We start from the raw sequence: 21032 nt of genomic DNA, 5'->3' as shown, positions 1-21032 counted from the left end.
GAACGGGACAGGAGCGGAAGAGAAACAGAAGGAAAATTCCCAGCATCAGGTCATTATATTTTTCCTTACAGTTAACAAGCAGCTAGTGAAGATCATGTCTGTGGCATAGTAAAACGAAAAAAGAAAGGCTCAGGCTTTCCCAGTCCTTGATCTTGGCTTGGTCTCGGCTCTCCTCACCTCTGGGGGCCTCAGTTTCCCCTTTCAATCCAACTCTATGGAATCTAATAATTTTTATACAAAAGAGTTGTGCCCCTATCCCAGATGGGCTTAGCTGAACCTATTGGAACCTTCTTTTTCATTCTTTACTTAGGCTGTGTAGCTGTTTGACATTGGCTACCTTTACCCAGTTGAGGCCCATGGCCCACAACGCAGGGCCAGCAGGCCTTCCCTGGCCTCAGGCAAACAAGTTACCACTGGTAGGGAATATAATAGATTTAAAGCAAAAGCATAGTATCTTGTATCCATTATGTCACCATTATTTGTCTCAGATCAGAAATCAAATGTGAACCTCTTGTTGGAACAATGTCCAGAGGATTCTCGAAGCGGCTGAAAAGCACTTTCAGGATCCCTTGCATGCTGTATACACGAGTCCCAGCAAAGGGCACAGGACACGATCGCTCGGCGGCCCAAACGCCTTCCTGCAGTGAGTCTGTCTTACAAGACCAGGGCTGAGCAGGGAGGCCAAGCATCTCATGGTGCAGCTGAGGTCCGCAGAGGCAGAATCAGGGTCCACAGACCCCTGAAGGCCAACACTTACCACAGTCCTACGCCTTATCTTTTTAAAAAGAGAAAGAGGACATCTGGTGATTGATAAAATGCTAATGGCTTGCAAAAAAAACAAGAAGAAAAACTCATAAATCATAAATCCAACCTAATTGCAGAAAGATTAAAAGGCAGTATTGAGTTGTTTAACGGTCTTTTTACTAGAGCATTATAATGCCAAGGACCAAGATTTAACTGCATCAACATTACTGGATCCATTTCCACAAGGAAAATCCAGGTCCCAACTCATGCACTCCTCACCAGCTACATCTGATCAGCCTATAATTCTCACTGGCCACCTGTAATTAATAATAAAGTAATAAAGTACTGACACTGACATTTGTGAGTAATTTACATTTTAATTCATCAGAAGAGATTGATGATTACCTCTACAATAACATCCCTGCATGCTATTGCCTGAGTAAGTTTAGTAGGTTGTGTTTTCAAAGACGGTGGCATCACACAGGGTCTTCTGTAAAGGAACTCTGCCATTCCCCCATCAAGAGGTAGAGTCTGTCCCTGTTCCTCTTGAGTCTAGGCTCATCCTGGGTTTGCCCTGTGGCCTGCTGTGAGTGGTGGAATATGGCAGAACTCCGAAGCCTGGCCTTCGACAGCTGCAGTTGCCACCTTCGCCCAGAGCATCCCATTCTTGGGCCCAGCCCCCATAATGAAGGGAAGCCTGAAGAGCCGCACGGAGACACCTACAAGGGGGCACCGAGGTGCCCAGTGCCAATCGTTGGAAATGGGCATGAGGGCGTTTGTGACCTTCTGGCCACCCCTGTCCCCCTGTCAGCACCACATGAAGCAAGCACTGCCCAGCCAGCTCACGAATCCATCACAGCTTGTTGGTTTCAGCCACTGAGTGTACAGGGGATTTGTTAGGCAACAACAGGGAACAGAAATAGTGTGCCCAGCAATGCGCACATCCCCAGCATGCCCAGATGAGTGTGTCAGGCACCAGAATGCCATCCTTCAGTGCTGTGTGTCGGGAAGTGGAGGAAAGGGGCTCAAAATCAGCACTTGAAAAAGCCAACAGCAGCAATGAGGCCATGAGCTGTCACAGATGAGATTTCAGCCACCGATGGTGGGAGCAAGAGGCTGACAGAGTGCGGCTGTGGCTTCACCACGAGGCGGGCAGACATGACCCAGGACACCAGCCAGTGGGCGGAGAGGCAGAGGGGCAGCCTCTCGTCCATCTACACTGCGATTCACCAAAAAACGCATCAGGCTGAACATGCACGGTATGTGGTGTTCTTGAATGTAAGCTTCGGTTTTAAACAAACATGTATTTTAAACCGTATATATACTGTTTCAAGCCCCAGAGTGACTGGACAGAGCCGAAAAAGCTCTGTCTTTGCATCCAGAGACTGAAATTAGGGCACGACCTCCGCTTCTCCCAGCTGGCTCTGATGAATTTACGGAGACTGTCCTCTGTGAACTCAATTTTCCTCCTCCTCTGTGAAATAGGGATAATACGACGTCGTGGGGTGGATGTGAACCTCAAGCTCATAGCAAAGTCTTGACAGTGGGACTATATCAAATATACACTGTCAGATTGGAGTGAGGGTGAAAGGGACCCCACGGCCTTTCAAAGACAGCAGCATAGTGACTGAAGGCCATCTCAGACCACACATAGTGACCGAAGGCCATCTCGGCCATACAGACTTTGCCTCTCTCCTGACACACAAACTCCATATTGTTCAGACTAGGCATTTCCTGGACAATTTTCTGATGATGAAGCTGCAGCAATGATACTGATTCATGATAATACTTAACCAGGGGCAAAACAGACATGTCCCTCGCCCCGCCCTGTTCACCTGAAGGAAGGCAGGAAGGAACCAGCGCCCAAGACCACAGGCCTGACTGGGACGGTGAAACCCGAGAGTCATGTCCTACAGAGATGGCCCCGGGTTCATGTTGATGTGTGCATGGCCCCATCAATCACAGCCAGTTCTGAGAGCGATCCTACAGGCTCCTGGAAGGACGGGTCCGGATGCCATGCCTGACACCATGAACATTCTAAAACACTCAACTGGTAGTCTAAGCAAATGAAGGAACGCTTTTTGATTTTGCTTTGATTTATTCATGTTTAACATACAAGTTAAAATACCTGACTCTGAAGAAGCTGTATGGGCCTACTGAATGGGGACCTTAATTATTGGCGCCAGAAATGGCTCCCTTTCCAACTGTGTGCCAGTGACTCCTAATCCCACTCACGAATGACAGGGAGTCATCATCTCATGTCCACCCTACGCTGGCTTTCTGTCGTAGCTCTGGCCACCCCATAGTGGGGGCAGCCCCTCACCACAGCTCTCTGTTTGGCCAGCAGCAGGAAAGCTGGGTTTGGGGCCCATGTGCCTGGTGCACAGGCCTTCATGGAGGACACAGCCGCACGTTGGCAGGCCGCCCCGCCTGCCGCATGGTAGATTCCAGGGCCTGGCACTGTCAGCTCCCCACACCTGATCTCTTCTTCTCCTCTGTCCTCACCTGCAGACAACATAGTCCAGGCTCAACTCCCTTGCCTAACCCCACCTCCCATCTGTGAGCCTCAGCCCAGGCTGCTCCCTCTGCCTGGAAAACCACCTGCCCACCTCCTCCTGGGCAGGTGCCTGTGCCTCAAGGCCCAGTGGCAAGGCCCCTTCTTCAGGAGACACACAGGTAAGATGTGCTTTTATTTCCGCTTCAAGAGACGAGCACAGAAATGTTATGACCCTCTCCTCCTGTGATTTTGTAATACCCTCTTCTTATTTCAAAGGAAAAGCTCCAAGGAGGCAGTAACACTAAAACAAAGCACAGTTTTCAGAGGCTTTTAAAATGAGGGGTGGGCCCCACATCCACCAGGGAGCAGGCAAGCAGCTGTTTGTATTTTCAACCACGCCAGCCTCATGCTGAGAAAGGCGGGGTTCCGGTCACGGAGCTCTGGAGCAGGAGGAGCTCCCACTGCCTGTGAGAGCCGAGGCCCATTCATCAGAACGGCACTGAGCTCACAGGGAGCAGAGCCTCGGGCGATGATATCAGCTAATGCCACCCCCAGCTCCTACTTCTTGGGGGTCTGCAGCATCTGAGGTTTCCATATGAAATCAATAGCAGGCTCTTCACATCAAGCCCTGGCTTCCACTGACCTGTTGCTAATGACAAGGCAGAGGAAGTGGTCACCCCTAGGGAGGCGATCGCAGGATCTCGAATAAAACCGCCCTCCAGAGTGAAGCGCAGAGCTCTGACAGTCAATGTTCAGTGGTCATCCGTAAAGAAAAGGAATAGCACAAATAAATGAGCTGGTCACTTCTCCAAACTTTGGGTCAGTTGTCTCAACCTCTTATTCATTCATTCATTGCAGAATGGCATATCAAATATCACACTTCAGGGCACTCGGAGATGAGAAAGAATTAGTAGTTGTCTTCGAAATTCAGTTTAAAATGAAAGAAAAGTTACAAACATACAACAGTTATTCAGGGAAGAAAATGGTAAATTCCACAAAGGTAGGCACCAGAGAAATTTTCCCTAAAATACATTTTGGCAAGAGTGTTTAAGAATCACATGATGAATAGTTTGGGTTTTACCAACTGTCCTTTGATCTAAAGAAGGCTGACAAGAGGCCGGGCGCGGTGGCTCACACCTGTAATCCCAGCACTTTGGGACGCCAAGGCGGGTGGATCACGAGGTCAGGAGATCGAGACCATCCTGGCTAACACGCTGAAACCCTGTCTCTACTAAAAATACAAAAAAAAAAAAAAATAGCCGGGCGTGGTGGCGGGCGCCTGTAGTCCCAGCTAATTGGGAGCCTGAGGCAGGAGAATGGCGTGAACCCAGGAGGCAGAGCTTGCAGTGAGCCAAGATCGCGCCACTGCACTCCAGCCTGGGCAACAGAGCAAGACTCCATCTCAAAACAAAACAAAAAAAAAAAAAGAAAGCTGACAAGAAAAGAAAACGTGAGAAACCCTAAGAGTTCACAACTTATTGAATCTTTTAAAATTAAGCACTGGGCTGCAAATGGCCAACTGGCCAACTCTAATGTCCACATAAACATACTCCATGAAACCCAAACTAGTTCCTGCTGGTCTGAAGCTAAACTGCCACCCCTGTTCACAAAATCTTGATAATGGCATTCCACTTAACTCTAATGTCCACATAAACATATTCCATGAAAACTAAACAGGTTCCTGCAGGTCTAAAGCTAAACTTCCACACCTGTTCACAAAATCCTGCCAATGGCATTCCTCTCTGCCCAGTGTCTCAAATTCAAAACCTAAGGATTACTCACGAGCCATGCCTCTGACCCACCGGGTGGGTACGCCAATCCTAACAGGTCTACCTTTAAAACGCCCACAAGTCTGCTTCCTACTGACCCCACCCATTGTTCAAGGTTGGGCCACCCCAGCTCTTGCTGGGCAGCACTAAGCTTTCTAACCAACCTCCTAAGGTTCAATCAACTCCCCTCCAAATGCTTTTTAGAAGTAAAGAAACCTCTGAAAAAACGAAAGGTTTTAGATAAAGATTCTGAAAGCAGAATTTCTCACATCACAGTATTGCAACCATTCAGCCATTCTATCCACTCCACCTCCCCTGAAAGATGCAGTTGTGAGTTTATTATTCTAAAGACCTTCTGAACAGGGGGCAGTTTCCAGTGATAAAAGAGGGTTAACAGCTCAGATCCTTGCACACCGCTTTATTAAGAACAGAAGGGAAGCCTGCGGGCTTCGGAAAGTTCCAGGGTAATTTGGAGTTGAGGGTGCACGGACACACACACAGTGCGCAGAAAGGCAGGAGTTGAAATGCCTAGAAACACACAAAAATGAACTCCGCCAGCTGCTCCCGGGAAGCGGAGAGAGGGCGCCCCGCAAGCTATTTCTGTGCTTGGCAGAAAATGGGAGCAGGCACTTCCTGAATCCCTGCCTAAAATTAACTGCTTTACAAAAGGGGGGAAGGGGAAACCCATGGTGAAACAAGTTTTATTTCACAATTCAAAATCTGGAGGTGGGGATTTGAATGCTTCGTTATGGGTTTTGGCCCCGCTGATAAAAATGTGGCTGAAAAAGAGAAGAAATGGGGGCTTTACTAGGAAACCTATCCTTCAGAAGTAGCCCCACAAAAATAAAGCCAGAGGTTTGATTAGAAACGTTCTCCTCCCCATGGAACATGAAGCCATGTCTCAACGAGAGGCGTGAAGGCACATGCACAGCAACACTGGTGCGGTCGCCAGAGAGCACAGGCTTCAGTGCCGCACATCAACTAAGTGCCTGTCCTGTGGTTTAGGGGGCTGAGACTCACGGACACACATGCTGACAACATGAGAGGGCAGTGTCTGGGGCAGGGGCTGCACAAGACAGAGTGGGGTGTCTGGAAGTATGGTGGGCACAGGGCCACAGCCCCCGCCCTGAGGACGAGGCCTGCAGAGGTGTCTCCTAGCCTGACAGGAATGGTTATGTCCCAACAGGGGAGGGCTTCCAGCACCTCTCCCAGCCTGAACTCAGGCTCTGGAAAACCTGAGTCTGAACGGGCCATAGAGAGGCCTCAGGAACAAGATCCCACTGGGAACCTACACTCAGAGCCAGAACCTACACTCAGAGCCAGAATGCAGTCTCCCAGCCAGAGCCAGGGCCCAGGACTGCCAGAAAGTCCCGGAGATAAGCTTCTGCAGAGATGACATTGCTAGATGCCAGGGTGGGTGGCATCCATGTGGAAGAATGACCGTAGTAGAAATTTTAAAAAGATGCACTGCATATGGTGTCTAAACATTAAAAGAGAACAGGCTGTTCTGCAGCTCCCCAACTGCAGCACACCTTCCTCCTCCATCTCAGCAGAGGGAAGGGTAAGGACAGACCACTCAGGAGAGCAGTGGACGAAACCACACACATTATGAGAAGTGGATTTCTAACCTGGACAGAGCCAGAGTCAGGGTCAGAGAGGAAGAGCTGTGATTCAAAAGGAGCACACGGTGCCGCAGGGCTGGGGAGAGGCCCCGATGCTGCCCAGCCCAGAAGCCCAGAGGTGAAGAGGCCCTGGATTGAGGAGCGGAGAGGACCCCAGTGAGCCTGGAGGCGGGGTGACAGGATAATGGGAGGAAGCATACATTATAGACTCTGAGCCGTTCACAAACTGAATGGTGGTCTGAAAAAAGGGGTAGTAAGAAAAGCACGTCAGAAAAAGGACATCACTGAACAGGATGTGAGCTCACACAGGGGAATACAGAGTTTGGGGTCTTCTAGAAAGGGGCCAAGGGCTCCTGCAGATGGCAGCCAGAGTCATCAGCAGAAAGAGCGCCTGGGGCCACATGTGTGGAAGGAGGGACGTTTCGCCTGTGACCAGAGCTGATGGGCAGGAGGTGCTGGAGCCGAACAGGGCATTTGCAGGAGTGTTTCAAGCTGATTAATGTCAGGCTGGTAGCTTGGAAGCAGGCGGGGGGAGGGGAGGTATTTCCACCAGGGGAATCAGCAGAGGCTGCCAATCAGCCCGCTGCACCCCCAGCAGGGTATAAACCCTCATCTGCACACCACCGGCCAGAACCTGTTTCAAGAGAAGCGGGAGTAAAAGCGATGGTGGCCAACGCAAACAGAGGCTGAGTGGGAGAGTCCACGCACACGCAGTACAGAACGCCAGACACAGGTGAGAGAGGTGGAGGGCTGGGGATGTATCTGTACCTGCTCGTCAGGGGCTTGTGGGAAATCACATTAGAAGCCCAAGACCAAGCAGGCAGGGACACCTGCAGCACCCAGCTCTGCCCTAGGCCCAGACACCGTGGCTGCAGCGATGTGGGCCAGGACTACGGAAGTCCTCCGTGGGGTGAGCCAAGGCAGGGTGAGCCAAGGCAGGGTGAGCCTGTGCAAATGCAGGAGGTTGGGGGGAGTAGAAAGAAGGGCAGCCAGTTAGGGGAAAGTTCACAGAGCTGGCCAGAACCAAGGCAGCATTGAGCAAGAGGCACTTGGATTCCAGTGTCAGAAAATATGAAGCCCACGGCTCTGCCATTAGCCATATGGAACCACTTTCAGGTGGGCCCAGGCTAAGTCTGAGGCACTAATTAAGCCTACTAAATGGAATTTGTTTGCTTAAAAAAGCAGATCCCATTCTCAGAAGAAAATTTAGGAAATATATATACTTTCTTGTCCTTTAACAGTTAATAAATAAAATGCATAGTGATTTATGCTAGCGGTAGGCAACATTTCATGAAATAAATCTACTAGCGTCAGTACCACAACTGCAGAAAGAGTAGTTTCCAGCAACTGACACTGTAGACATCTACAGTGACTCCTAATACAATGATGCAGATTAAGGTATTAAAAAGGGAAAAGAGCACTCCTGCAGAAGCCACCAGGCCCTGTGCTTGGGGGGCCGTTGAATTCAATTCTCAGCAGTCCTCTTAGTAGGGGTTAATTCCTGTTTTATGGAGGAAGAAACTGAAGCCCAAGGTCACATGGGTAAGACAAAGCAGAGTCAGGATCCAGACCCAGGTCTGTTATTCATTCTTCTCTTTTATGAGTCCTCACAGTTTCAGAAGCTGCTTCTGAGAGCTACACATGCAAATTTCCATTTTGTACTTCTGCTCTCCCAAAGAGGCCAGGCAAGAGAAAATAAGTAATCACCTAGTACAGAGTTTCACGTATGGAGCACACACACACACACACGGAGCAGGAAATGTTCACCGCGTGCTCTTTTCTTTTGTTTTTGTTTACACTGGAGCGACGTGTGCCCATGGATGCCTGGCGTTGCTGCTCTGTCCCCTGCCCCTCGAGCTATATGGGGCTCCCTCCAGGACCGGGTTCCCCACCGTGGTCTGTCTGACCCAGTCAGGGCAGTCACTCAAACATTCATTATTGTCACCATGAAAGTGGCATCTGTTTTGAATTCAGGGGCCTCATCTTCTCTGGGTGTCCCACTCTGTCATCAGAGCCTGGCTGCATGAGGTCAGCTGGCCCCTTCTCTCCTCCATGACACCCCTGGTAAACAGACACCCAACAACATCCCGCAGGGTGGAGGTGGGGAGTGAACCTTAACCAACAGCACGCTTGCCCAAATTATTTCTCAAGTAATGGAGGGTCTGCAGGGAGCGCTTCTTTCTCAGGTTAGAACTGGTCAAAAGACACAGAGGTGGGGTTCAGAAGAAGATTTCCAGGGCACCTCAAAAGCCCTAGTTTAATCAATAAAACACACTTGCAGCCACGGGGTGCCCTTGCCAACAGCCTCCTACACTCTCATGTAACCACAGTGCCATGGAAAGTTACCCTCATTTCACAGATGCCGAGAGTCAAGACAGACAGGCCTGGCCTGAGCCACGTGCAGGACGCAGGGACCCACATTCTCCCTCCGGCTGCACCTTCTAGCCTCCTGCCCAGGAGACAGACACAGATGCTGGCTGCAGGGCTGCTAATTAGGTTACTGGCCGTGTAGTTAAAATGATGTGGCAAATAGGTGCAGATTCATTCCAGGTGTGTGTTGTTTCATCTGTTACAACACAATATGGAATGAAAACTGATGATTCAAAGAAAACACAGGATACATTTTAAAATTATATTATTTATTTAAAACAAATATCTTGTTTCAAAAGATTATAATTCTCTTTTGGCCTCTTTTTGAGGCAGGGCTAGGACTTCCTACACAAATATAGCTTACACTTATGCCACACTAAAAAACAAACCTGCCATCACAGGGCGAGAACTACACTCATAACCAGACAGTCAACATGGTCCCGTCAGCCCGGCCAAAGGTCACCACCAGTTTCAAAGACCTGTTTCCTCTGGTGTAAAATGGTGAACCCAGTGACTTCCCAGCCTGTGGAATGCCAGCAGGGTCACCATAAAGCCCCGCAGATGCCGAGACAGTGCAAGGAGCAGAGCCCCACAGGGCAAGGCCCCGAGCTGCTGGCAGCTGGTGTCGCCCGGCTGACGCACTTCCTTAGTTGACAGTGGCTTGGTCCTGCTGGCCACCTTCGAGTCCAAGAAAGGCCTAGAAGTCCACAATCAATGCCTCTGATTGAGGCTTAGATTATTAGGGATTTAGAAACCTTAATTCTTTTGTACAAAGTATAACTGTGCTGACATGAAAAGCCAAACGTGGCTTGCTGACTTTGAGAGTGAGCCTAGAGCCCACACCGTGGCTTTGGCTGGCGGGATTCACACAGTGGGGCCACTCCCCAGACTCTGGGAGTCAGGAATAATAGTTCCCAGTAGAAAAAGAGACACAGGTATAAACATGCCTCTAGTAAGGTGTTAATGTGTAAAGTGACTATCTAATTAAAATGAGTCAACAAAGACTGGTGAGGACAGCCTACCAGAAAAGGGATCTTACAGGAAAAGGAATAAAAGTGTCCTCAAAAAGAGCAGAATTTAAGGATGCTTCATGGTTCTTCAGACAGTAGTGACAACTAGCAAAAAAGAAAGATATGGAAGCCACCGATCAGTACCCACCTTCAGTAGGTGAACAGAGGGTAAACTGTGGCACATCCAGACGACAGAGTGTTATTCAGCTGAAAAGAAATGAGCTATCAAGCCAAGAAATGACAGGGAAGAAATTTAAATGCATATTATCAAGTGAAGGAAGCCCATCTGAAAAGGCTACACATGTATGATTCCAACCCTATGGCATTCTGGAAAAGGCAACACTATGAAGACAGTGAAAAGGTCAGCAGCTGCCGGGGTGCAGGAGAGAGAAGCGCAGCACAGAGGATTTCTAGGGCAGCGAAACTACTCCATACGGTACTGTCATGGTGGATGTGACTTATGATGCACCTGTCCAAACCCATGGAATGTACAACACCCAGAGTGAGCCCTAACTTAGACTGTGGACTCATCAATACTGGTTCATCAATTCTAACAAACGTGCTGTTCTGGTGCGGCGATGCTGACGGCAGGAGAGTGTGTGTCTCTGTGCGTGAATATGCATGCGTGTGAACATGTAAGCACGTGTGTGTGAGCCCTCGGTTCTTTCCCCTCAATTTTGCGGCAAATCTGAAACTGCTCTAAAAATCACATCTTCTAATTTTAAAAACCATTTTAAAAGCTGTCAAACATTAAAACACACACACACACAAACACTTGGCAAACATATGTGGAGACCTGCAATCATCTGGCAGAATCGGACTCTCACTTCGCCCTGTGGGGCTGCAGACAGAAGCTCCCTGTGGACAGCATGCTGCATCTGGGTCCAGCTCTGTGCACTGCTGAGAGCTACACTCAGGAAATGTCTGCTGAGCTGGCTGGCTTAAAAATTAACTGCCTCCACCCTTAGAGCAAGAAGTGGGGAGGGAGGACAAGGGACGCCCGTGTAAACATTTACTGAGACGGCAGAGAGAGGCAGAGCCCGTGCTGGCCGCGTGAGTTGGGGCAGGACCATCGCAGGCTTTAGCAAGAGGTGCAACTGCTTGGTCCCAGCCCTGTCACCTGTAAGAGGGAGCAGAACAAGCCTCCTCAGAGAGAAGTGTGAGGAGTAAATGACAGAGCATATCTAAAGCACTCAGCAGGGTCCTGCAGATCCCTCAGCAACGCTGACTGAATGGCATTCCTTCTGCACAGGCTGGACATGGAGAGATGTATCTCATGACATCCCTAAAAATCCTATGCTCAAATGAAGAAGCTGAGTTCAGAGGGAGTAACCATCTTCCTGAAGCTATTGTAAAGAGTAGAAATAGGCGCAGGAAAGAGATGAACTCACAAACAACAAAAGAGCTTTTACACGCAGGGCCAGGGATTTTCCTTTTGGTTATGAAAAACGTATTGGTCCTGGCTGGGCTCAATGGCTCACACTAGAATCCCAGCACTCTGGGAGGCCAAGGTGGGTGGATCACTTGAGGTTAGGAGTTTGAGACCAGCCTGGCTAATATGGTGAAACCCCGTCTCTACTAAAAATAAAAACTGAAAAAAATAGCCAGGCGTGGTGGCACACGCCTATAACCCCAGCTACTTGGGAGGCTGAGGCAGAAGAATCCCTTGAACCCAAGAGGTGGACGTTGCTGTGAAAGATCGCACCACTGCATTTCAGCCTGGGTGATGGAGGGAAGAAACAAAGACAGAAAGAGAGAAAGGGAGAAAGAAAGAAGAGGAGAAAGGGAGGAAGAGAGGAAGGGAGGAAGGGAGGAAGGAAAGAAAGGGAGGAAGAAAGAAGAGGAGAAAGGGAGGAAGAGAGGAAGGGAGGAAGCGAGGAAGGAAAGAAAGGGAGGAAGAGAGGGAAGGAAGGAAGGAAGGAAAGGAGAAAGGAAGAGAGAAAGAATTTATTAAGCCTTGTTACTAACAAATTCAGATCATTCATTCCTAGTGAAGACCATATGAAAAAAGGCCACTACTTACACCTTTTGGGGAGGTCAAAGCTGACACTCCAACCTTAAAAGCTGTGGCAATGAGCTTCAACCAGATTCCGTCCTCCACCAAGAGCCCAGGGAGCACCAACCCTGCTGAAGGTGGGGACGAGAGTCTGCAGCCTCCGTGCCCTGTGTCCTGGCAGGAAAGACAGGCCCCTGCCCTAAGCAGAGCAGAGCTGGCTGGTGGGATGCTGGAGAGTGGAGGCTCTGGGGCCATAGACAGGGTAAGGTCTGGACATGGAAGGTGAGACAGGCTCAGAGAATGCAGTAACCAAGAGCTCAGGGTCAGCAAAACAGCAGCTCCCACAGCCTCCCTCCTTGTGCACGGGTGAGAAGGTCCAAAACAGAAACACACAGCTGCGACAGCCGAGGCCCCTGCAGGGTTGCAAAGAGCTATGGGAATTGGGGAGAGATACTGCCCCTGCTCACTGTCTCGTGGGAGGACTGGGAGTCTCGGACAAGATGCCACGGATGTATGAGCAGAGCCTTCACGGGGAAGAAGAGCCCTGGGCCATGCGGGAGTCAGAGAATTCTCAGGCATCATTTCATGAGAGAGAAATAGAAATGCAGCCCAGGAGGAGTGAGCCCCAAGCCAAGCGGGAGAGACGCTCATCTTGTGTTTTAGAGAAGTTGGCCCTGGAGCTGGAGTTCACAAGAGGCATAGTAGGTTCTGTAGGCATACGAGCAAGGTGGGCTAAAGTCACCCACACAAACCTCAGCTCCATTTCTGATACATGAAGATGGCAAAGCACCAAAAAGAACACATGGAACAGCAAAAATCAGAGCTTTGAAATGCAACACCCATGAATTCTGGGCCTCAGAAGCTAGGTGACAATAGGTAAGTTGTTTTACCTCCCTGGGGTCTTGAGGTTTTTCATCAGACAATGGGGAGAGGGGGCTGGACAGGTCAATCCCTGGGACTCAGCAGGCCCGTATCCTACTGCACGGCAGCTGCGGCTCTTAGCATGCAGAGAAAAGGAGTGATCTGAAGATGAAAGTTAACTGCCAGACAGAAGTTAATGGTTGAAACTTATCAGTTAGGCCACCTGAGCGTCTGTTGACGCCCAGGATGAATGTCTAGGGACAGTTTCTGAAGAAGCCATAAACTCTAGGTCCCGTGTTTTCCATGGCAGAGGACCAAGTCTTTGCCCTGGGCCTGTCTGGTGGAAGTGACAAAGCTCCTGTATCAGCCGCAGCCAGGACATGGGGATCCCTGATAGGAGAGCCCAGCAAAGGCCCCTAGGGCAGCAGGCAATGAGGGCAGCAGGAGGTTCCGCTGACTTCCCCAGGACCTCCTGTAGCCTCAGCTTAAAAAGAGCAGCAAGCCTATCACAAAGTTCTCTCCCTCAAGCAGCCAGCTGGAGAGCGGGGAAAGGCTCCTGGCTTGGCAACTGCCCAGACGGAGCACAGGGACAGCGGAAGAAGACGCTGAGGCCACCTGCAGGAGCCAAGAGGCTGGACAGAGCCTGGGACCTCTCTCCTCTTGCTGCATTCTCCTTCTACAGACTCAGCAAGGAGGCAACACCAGCACTCCTGTATTTTATATCGAAGAAGGGTGCAAACCGAGGCATGTGCAGAGAGAGAAACAGCAAGCTGGACCTTCGCAGCCAGGCTGCAAAGGCTGAGGATGAGCCAGGGGGTCTGAGAGCATTGGAGCCCAGGTGGCAGGAGGTTCTGTGTTTTTCCTGGATTAAAGGGGGAGCTGCGCATCGGGACCCTCTGCAGGGCGTCTCCCCAACATTACTCCTGCACATGTTCCCCTCACTAACTCCTGCATGTGGTCCCTACATGGGGTCTTAAGTTTACAAAAAAATTATCTGCAGGTCTATTTCTCCTCTGATGATTCAAGATGATACTCAATACCCTACACATTCTCCTCTGATGATTCAAGATGATACTCAATACCCTACACAAAGTGCAACTCTAAGGAGCAAATGTGTCTGCAAGTGGGCAGAGGCGGAAGAGGCATCTCACCATGATGCCAGGCTGCAGGTTTCAAGGATAGGATTCCCGTGCCTCCATCTGCTTGCCTAAGCTCCACAGAACCTCCCTTTCATTTCCTTTAGTGGGGCACCACCTGCCACCCTTTCCTCCCTCTTCTCCCCTCCCCAACATCTGCTTTCCTACAACTGCTTCATTTCTCGTACTTCTTTTTTCACTCTTGCCGGTAAGTCAAGTGACAGCCAGGAAAAAAGCAAGTCATGATGCCCACACAGCTCATGTGGCTCACATGAATAAGCACTGCATTCCAGGAAGCAAAATAGTTGAAATCCCAAACTTTCAAGTGATTGTACATACATTATTTGACTTCCCTGAAACTTAAGTAAGTATTATCATAACCAACAGCTAAGAGAAAGTTACTTTTCTGTTTATTATAGAAAACTATTATTCACTTTTTTTATGCAGGAAGAAAGTGAGGCTCAGGGCCTATCTAAGTCCACGTGGGCTGCTATAACAAAATACTGGGAGGCTTATAAACAACAGAAATATACTTCCCAAGGTTCTAGGGTTGGGAAGTACAAGATCAAGGCACCAGCAGATTCAGTGTCTGATGTGGGCCCTTTTCAGGGTTCATAGAGGACGCCTTCTTGCCATGTATGCACATAGCAGAAGAGGTAAGGGATCTCTCTGGGGTCCCTTTTATAAAGGCACTAATCCCATTCATAGACACTCCACCCTCACGACCTAATCATCTCCCCAAAGGCCTCCATTTCCAGCTACCATCACCTTGGGGATCAGGTTTCAACACAGGAATCTGGGGGAGACACAAACATCAAGACCATAGCAAGGGGAACTAGAAAGGCTTTGGGAGACAAAAAGCCCCACTGGGATCCAAGTCCAGGTCTCTGCCTCCACCTACCCACTGAGCTGCATGGCCTGGCCTGAGAGGACATACTGTCCAATGGCTCAAGAAGAGAGTGACAGCAGTCTTTTGGGGCTTCTCAAAATGTCCCAACGATGGCTCTGCCTCCCTGCCTGAGCCCCCAGCTGCTGTCTCGGTCCCCATTTCTGCAGGATGGTTTCTCCACATCGTCAGTGCCACAGAAGGGGCTCTGAGGGCCTGGACAGGAGGAGCCTGTGACAATGTCACTGACAGCAGCAGACCAACAGCTGTGGCCTTTAGCACCACCACACACCAGCCACATGCTCCAGGGCATGTGTGGAGCCTGTAGACACAGGCACAAGTGCTCCCACACAGAGGGGAACACCATCGAGGGGGTTTAACACAGCACACGCTACCACCCAGTCTCGGGTCTGATGCCAGACAAAGCCTATGAGCTGAACCAAGGCTTCATACTTGCCTGAGCAATCTGAGTGCAGCGTCTAAGGAGCCCACTGGGCGATATATGTAAACACAGTAATCAAGGACTCAAAAGCCGAGTGCAATAATGTGGGAGAAGCCACAGCCGTATTCAGTTCCTGGAAGACCGAGCCGCTCCCTTAGCCGCGTACCCTGCAGAAGCAGCTGGGGAGTTATGGCCCTCATATCCCCAACAACGACGGCATTATATTTTTGGAATGAGAAGGTGCTTTGTTATTGCCAGTGGCTTTCTCCCCTGCAGTTAAAAGCTATTATAAAAAAAAAATGAACACGGATATAGTTCCCCACACTGTGATCTGATAGGAATAGGAGCTTATCCATCCCTCAGCAAACTGCCGATGGTTGCCGTTAGAAATTCCATATTCAGTGATAGTTAAGGATTTTGGAATACACTTTGAACCAAAGAATTCAATCCCTTAAGCAGCCGGCGACAGGCTTCATTTAAGAAATGGAAGGAACAACAGCAGACTCATCTCTGCGGCTGCAGCTCAGAGGTGGCTGGGCCCACAACAGTGTCAGGACAAGCAGCCCACCCCCTCCTCCTACTCCTCAGCTGACCCGAGATGCAAGCAATGCGGACAAAGGCACCACACAACAGGGTTAAGGGACAACACATCCCAGTCCTCCTAGAGGAGGGGGAAGCTCTCCAAGTCTGAAATGCTCCCCCAAAGGTACAATCTTCCCACTCACCACTGCATTCAGAAGCACTGCTCCCACACCACTGAAGGTGCCCAGCACCCCAGGAAAGGAGCCTATCTGTGGACAAAAAACTTCAAATAAACCATGGTCAGAAATCAGCTACGCCTAGGAGTGTGTGAACAAGAAACGCCTACTCCTCTGGAAAAGGGGAAGCCCTCTCCAGAGCAGGGTGGAAAGCAAGAGGAGAAGCACTCCACACAGCCCCCAGGAGGCCCGAGAAGTGCACCCTACGTGACATCTGGAGGAGGCAGCCAGCAAGGAGGTGTTGCCAGGTCACAGGGGCTGCTGGTCTGGGGTTCAGGAAGGGGGCAGCAAGGCCCTGTGCCATCCTCTCTGCTCCTGCACGTGCTCAGCATTCTCCATAATGAAAACTTTAAAAAGTCTCTTGGGAGAAAAGAAATAGAGCTATACTAGTCTAGTTCTTCCAACTTTGTGTGTGTGTGTGTATTTGTGTGCACACATATCCATGTGTGCGTGTGAGCACAAATGTGTTTGTGTGCGTGTGTATTTATGTGCATGCACATGTGCGTATTTATGCATGTGTGTGTTTGTGTATGCCTGAGATCGGGAGTGTCGGGGAAACCAACCCCCCTAGTCCTCACATGGAAAGCAGACCCACACGCAGTGAGTTCATGGTAACATGAAGTCAGCTTCCAGCACAGCCTTCCACTCGGAGCCCAAGGCAGGGCTGGAAATGATCAAAACAGCTGATGCATGAGGTCTGTAAGAGTAGCAAAATCCCAAGACTCTAAAACTCCTCTTCCCTGGACCTACAGCCATGGGGACAACCTGTCAGGACACCTACGGAGCCCCCATAGGCAGGGCCAAACAGTAGATAGGGCAAAACACTGCTGACACCCCGACTGCAAACCCAAATCATACCTGGGGATTCCGTAAGTACAGCCACCATCCCCAGGAGATCTGAAGGTGCGAGCACCAAGACAAGGTAGAAAACCATGTGCTTCTTCCTTGGGGTGTCTGTCACTTCCCACACGGCACTTCCAGGCCACCTCACTTCCCCACTCACCAAAACCCTAAGTCCAACAGGACATAGCCAGGCCTCCTTTGGTCATACAGGCCTTCGGGCAATTTAACCTCTCCAGAGACTCACAAACCTCAGTGAACATCACTAAACCTTACTCCAGGGTTCCCAGGTTTCCATGGCAGCTGAAAACCCCAATCCATCTATGCACAACTATCTCCAAAATGAGGCAGAAAAGTCCCCAGGCCAGGGGAATGCCCTGGACATCCCTGCTCCTGCCCTCTCTCCGCTGAGAGGCAGTATGACAAGGCAGTGAGAAACCAGGGACAGTGTGCCACTGAGAAGGAGCTGTTGATGTGGCCAGGGGACAACGATTGAATTCTTATCTGAAATCACATTCTTAAGAATTATTTTCCATAATTAAAACCGTAGATTTCAAAGCTCTTTGGTTCATCCTTGAGATGAAAAGTATACACCGTATCCCAGCCCTGGCTTTCCTAAAGAGTTTTCTTTCCGTGGCTGCAGTCCAAAGAAGCCCCCCCACACATATCATTCAATGAAGGCCAAGTCAGCTATAAAAAGTCCCACGGGAAAGCAACGGAATGCTTACCTTGGCTTCACATTTCTTGTGGCAGGAATACTTGCAGGCTGGAAAAAAAAAGAGAGAAAGAATGTGTGTCGAGCAGTCTCTCTAGCAAGAATTCTTACATCTTCAAACCCTCTCAATCCTTCAAAGTCTCTGGCTTGAAGATCCCATAGGTGGCCTCTCTCTGGCACGAGGGAGATTTTTACATGTGACACACGGCAGTGTGGACAGAAGGCAGTGAGGACGTGGTGTGCAAGAGCAGAGTTACAACTGTTGTCTGTTAGCAACAGCTCAGGTGGCTCAGGTAGGAATGTCTTGGGAGCAGGGTCACGAGCAGATTGGTTTTTCAAGGGGTATGTACGTCCAGCCAAACTGGATCCCTAAAGAAGAATAGTGAATTTCAGCAGCAGAAAGCATTCATGTGTGCCCAGAAATTATAGCTGATCCCTGAAAAAAGAAGAGAAACTGGAAAATGCCCCTTAAGAATCAGAATTTAAAGTGTCCATGAAAGACTGGATTGGAGCCTTTAAATTTGTGAGAAAGTCGTGCATCTGGATTTCGGAAGTGCTTCCACTTCCCGCCTGAGAACTGACTGTCAGACTGAATTCATGTCTAAATTCCTATAGGAGAATCCTTCCAGAGGGGCCATTGTGTGAACGGAGCGAGTCCTGTGTCCCTTCGAGTCCTGTGTCCCTTCGAGTCCTGTGTCCCTTCGGAGGCCCTAACAATGCAATGCAGAGGTGGAACCAATGCGGATTTCACAGGCCCTTCTGCCCAGAGGCTGCAGCTGTGATGATGAGGCATAAACCTCCCCACGAGCACCACGAGCATGCTGCAGGCAGGCCTTGCAGGACAGGGAAAGAGAAATGAAGCAACAACACCTAATAATCCCAACACAGCCTCCTGTGCCAGCTCCAAGGGAGCGTCGGGTACATGCCCTCCCTTCCCCCACGTTTGCCAGCCCACAGGGACAGCTGTGGGAGGAGGGAAAGAGACTTGGTTGGGGAACAGTGACCAAAGCCTCCTATCCAGGCTCTGCCCCTCTAGCTGGGTCTCTGTTTCCTCCCACGGAGCTATCATGGGTCAAATGGAATCCTTCAAGGGACCCTGTTTTGAAACTAGAAAGCAATGTCCACATGCAGAAGTGTGTGGGACCTGAAGACCAAGACATCGGAAGTCAGGGAGAGGGGCCCCATATCCCAGCTCTGCGTGTCGACACCCTGTGAATTTAATCAATGTCTCACTCCCCCTCCTGCACTCTGTTTTCAATGACGTATCAAAGTCAAAAAGGTTTGTGTAGGGTTGAATGAGGATGAAACAGATAAGGTCACTTGCCCATGCCTGGCAATTATTAGAACTCCAGTAGTTACAGCTAGGTTGTTATCTTTGTATGATCTATGTTTTTGAATTGCTGAATTGTCGTTCTATACCTTGAGGTTTGTAAGACTATTCACAAAGACATGTATTTATCCTACACCTTCTAATGGGCAAAACACACAAAGGTGATCAGTGATTTTCAAATCAAGAGAGACTTGCCATTGGGAAACAAGGGGCTTCCACACAAGATTAAAAGTCCAGACAGAAACCATCCCTGGCAGAGGCCAGCACAAAGGACTGAGATAAGGAAAAGGGCGGCGGGCAGGCCTCTGGCCTCTGGCTGAGTGAGAGTCAGGCAAAGAATTCTGCCCACACACGTTTAGCAGCATGTCACAAGACCACGACATCATGCAGCGGTTAGCCTTCCAGATGGCCTGGGTGACCTCATCTCTTGGCCCCCATGCCGGTGTATAGCCCCCTCCCACAGTGAATCAGCTGGCCTGTGTGACAGTGCAACCTGGCAGAGGGGACGGTGTGTGACTTTTGTGGCTAAAAGGCATCATGGCTTCTGTCCTGGTCTCCAGGATCACTCATTCTGAGGACAGCCAGACGCCATGTTGTGAGGACACTCAAGCAGCCCTATGGAGAGGCCCCCATGGAGAGGAGCTGAGGCTTCCCACCAACAGCTGGCCCCAGCTTCCTAGCCACAGAAGTGCGCCACCTCGGAAGCTGGTCTCCAACCCCAACCAAGCCTTCAGATGGTGCAGCCTCTCCAGAGACCCTGAGCCAGAACTGCTCAGTCACCTATGTCCCAAATTTCTGATCATTGACACAGTGGGAGATAACAGATGCTTACTGTTATGCTAAGGTACTAACTTTGGGAATCATTTGTCATGCAACATTCCAACTCAACACAAAAAAATGGCCCTGGTCAGTGCAAGGGTGGCATTGGTATGATACATCCATGGTGGGTGGCCTACTCGGCCACCAGACAGCCATCGGCACTGTAGGGCAAAATCATTAAATTCAATTATCATAGTGAAATCATATAAACTGCCGATAAGCCAAGACTACAATCCTGAGAGGCAGGGCCATTGTTTCTGGTATGTAGACAAGTGACCCTCAAAGTTTTACATATGTTTGGACTAGGACTTCACACTCAATTGCCAGCAGTATGGGTAATCCTCAGAGTAGCAAGTCCACCGTCAATCTATCTGTGGCCCAGCTCTGGTCAGCACCACACCAGGCAGTATACAAGATACTTTCCCGTATGTTACTGCACTTGCTCCTCGTAAGCACCTCTCGGGGAGAAACTGTAAGGGTGACTCAGCCAAGAGGGCAGCCGTGGTCCATGAAGGTAGGACTCCAGCCCGTCTGCACATCAAATTCAGTGTTTTCATCCACCCATACTCTCCCTGCCTTTCTGACATATTACAAAATATGAATCGAACAGTGCCCAGGCCCAGCTTCCTATCCTGCCACCCACAGGAGACAGCCCCCTGCCTGCCCTACCCCTGCCTGCCCTAACCCTGCCCATACCAACCTCAGCTCCTCATTCACACCATCCTGCACCCACCTCCTGGGCCCGGCTCAGCTGCCTCCATTCCTGAATTCACACCCTTCTGTGCCACTGACCCATCATGGCAGGTCATCATGGCTTGTCATATCATGATGATCTCCCTGTGTCCATCTCTCCCGATGGGCTGCAAGCTCATCAAGCGACAGCGTCTCTGTGGTGCATGACCAGGGTCTCACAATAGCAGCACTAACAGGAGTGACAGGCAGCTGATACACTCAGCACCTAAAAGCTTGAACTGCATGGGTATTACCAAATTTCCACCACACCCTGGAAAGAAGCTACCTATCTTCGCCTGTTTTACTAATGTGAGACTGGGGTTTGTGGATGAGATGGAGGATTCATGTGCTGGACAACTGTGTCCCAATCCTGACCTGTTCCAGGTCTGCCTTCAGAAGCCCATAGCCAGCAGGCCCACACGCTGTGGAGACCTCATTACCTGATCACCACTTAGGGATTTGGGGCTGTGAAGGTGTTGGCCACAAGGGAGGCTCCAAAACAGCA

At 50.0% G+C, this 21032-nt stretch overlaps 1 protein-coding gene across 14 annotated transcripts in view; it reads right to left on the bottom strand.

Moving 5' to 3' along the window:
* The window catches only part of TNS3 (tensin 3), a 308545-nt gene that overhangs the window by 215615 nt on the left and 71898 nt on the right, over nucleotides 1-21032 (bottom strand). For 12 of the 14 annotated variants that reach the window (XM_054559218.2, XM_054559216.2, XM_054559228.2 and 9 more), the window contains one exon: nucleotides 17660-17697. The exons of the other annotated variants lie outside the window; for them this stretch is intronic. In XM_054559218.2, the coding sequence (XP_054415193.1) occupies nucleotides 17660-17697 (38 nt within the window). The remainder of the gene's footprint in view (nucleotides 1-17659; nucleotides 17698-21032) is intronic. 14 annotated transcript variants of the gene reach the window in all.

This window comes from Pongo abelii, chromosome 6 (genome assembly GCF_028885655.2).
Source record: "Pongo abelii isolate AG06213 chromosome 6, NHGRI_mPonAbe1-v2.0_pri, whole genome shotgun sequence".
In the NCBI taxonomy this organism is placed as follows: domain Eukaryota; kingdom Metazoa; phylum Chordata; class Mammalia; order Primates; family Hominidae; genus Pongo; species Pongo abelii.
This window is presented reverse-complemented; position numbering and strand designations above follow the sequence as displayed.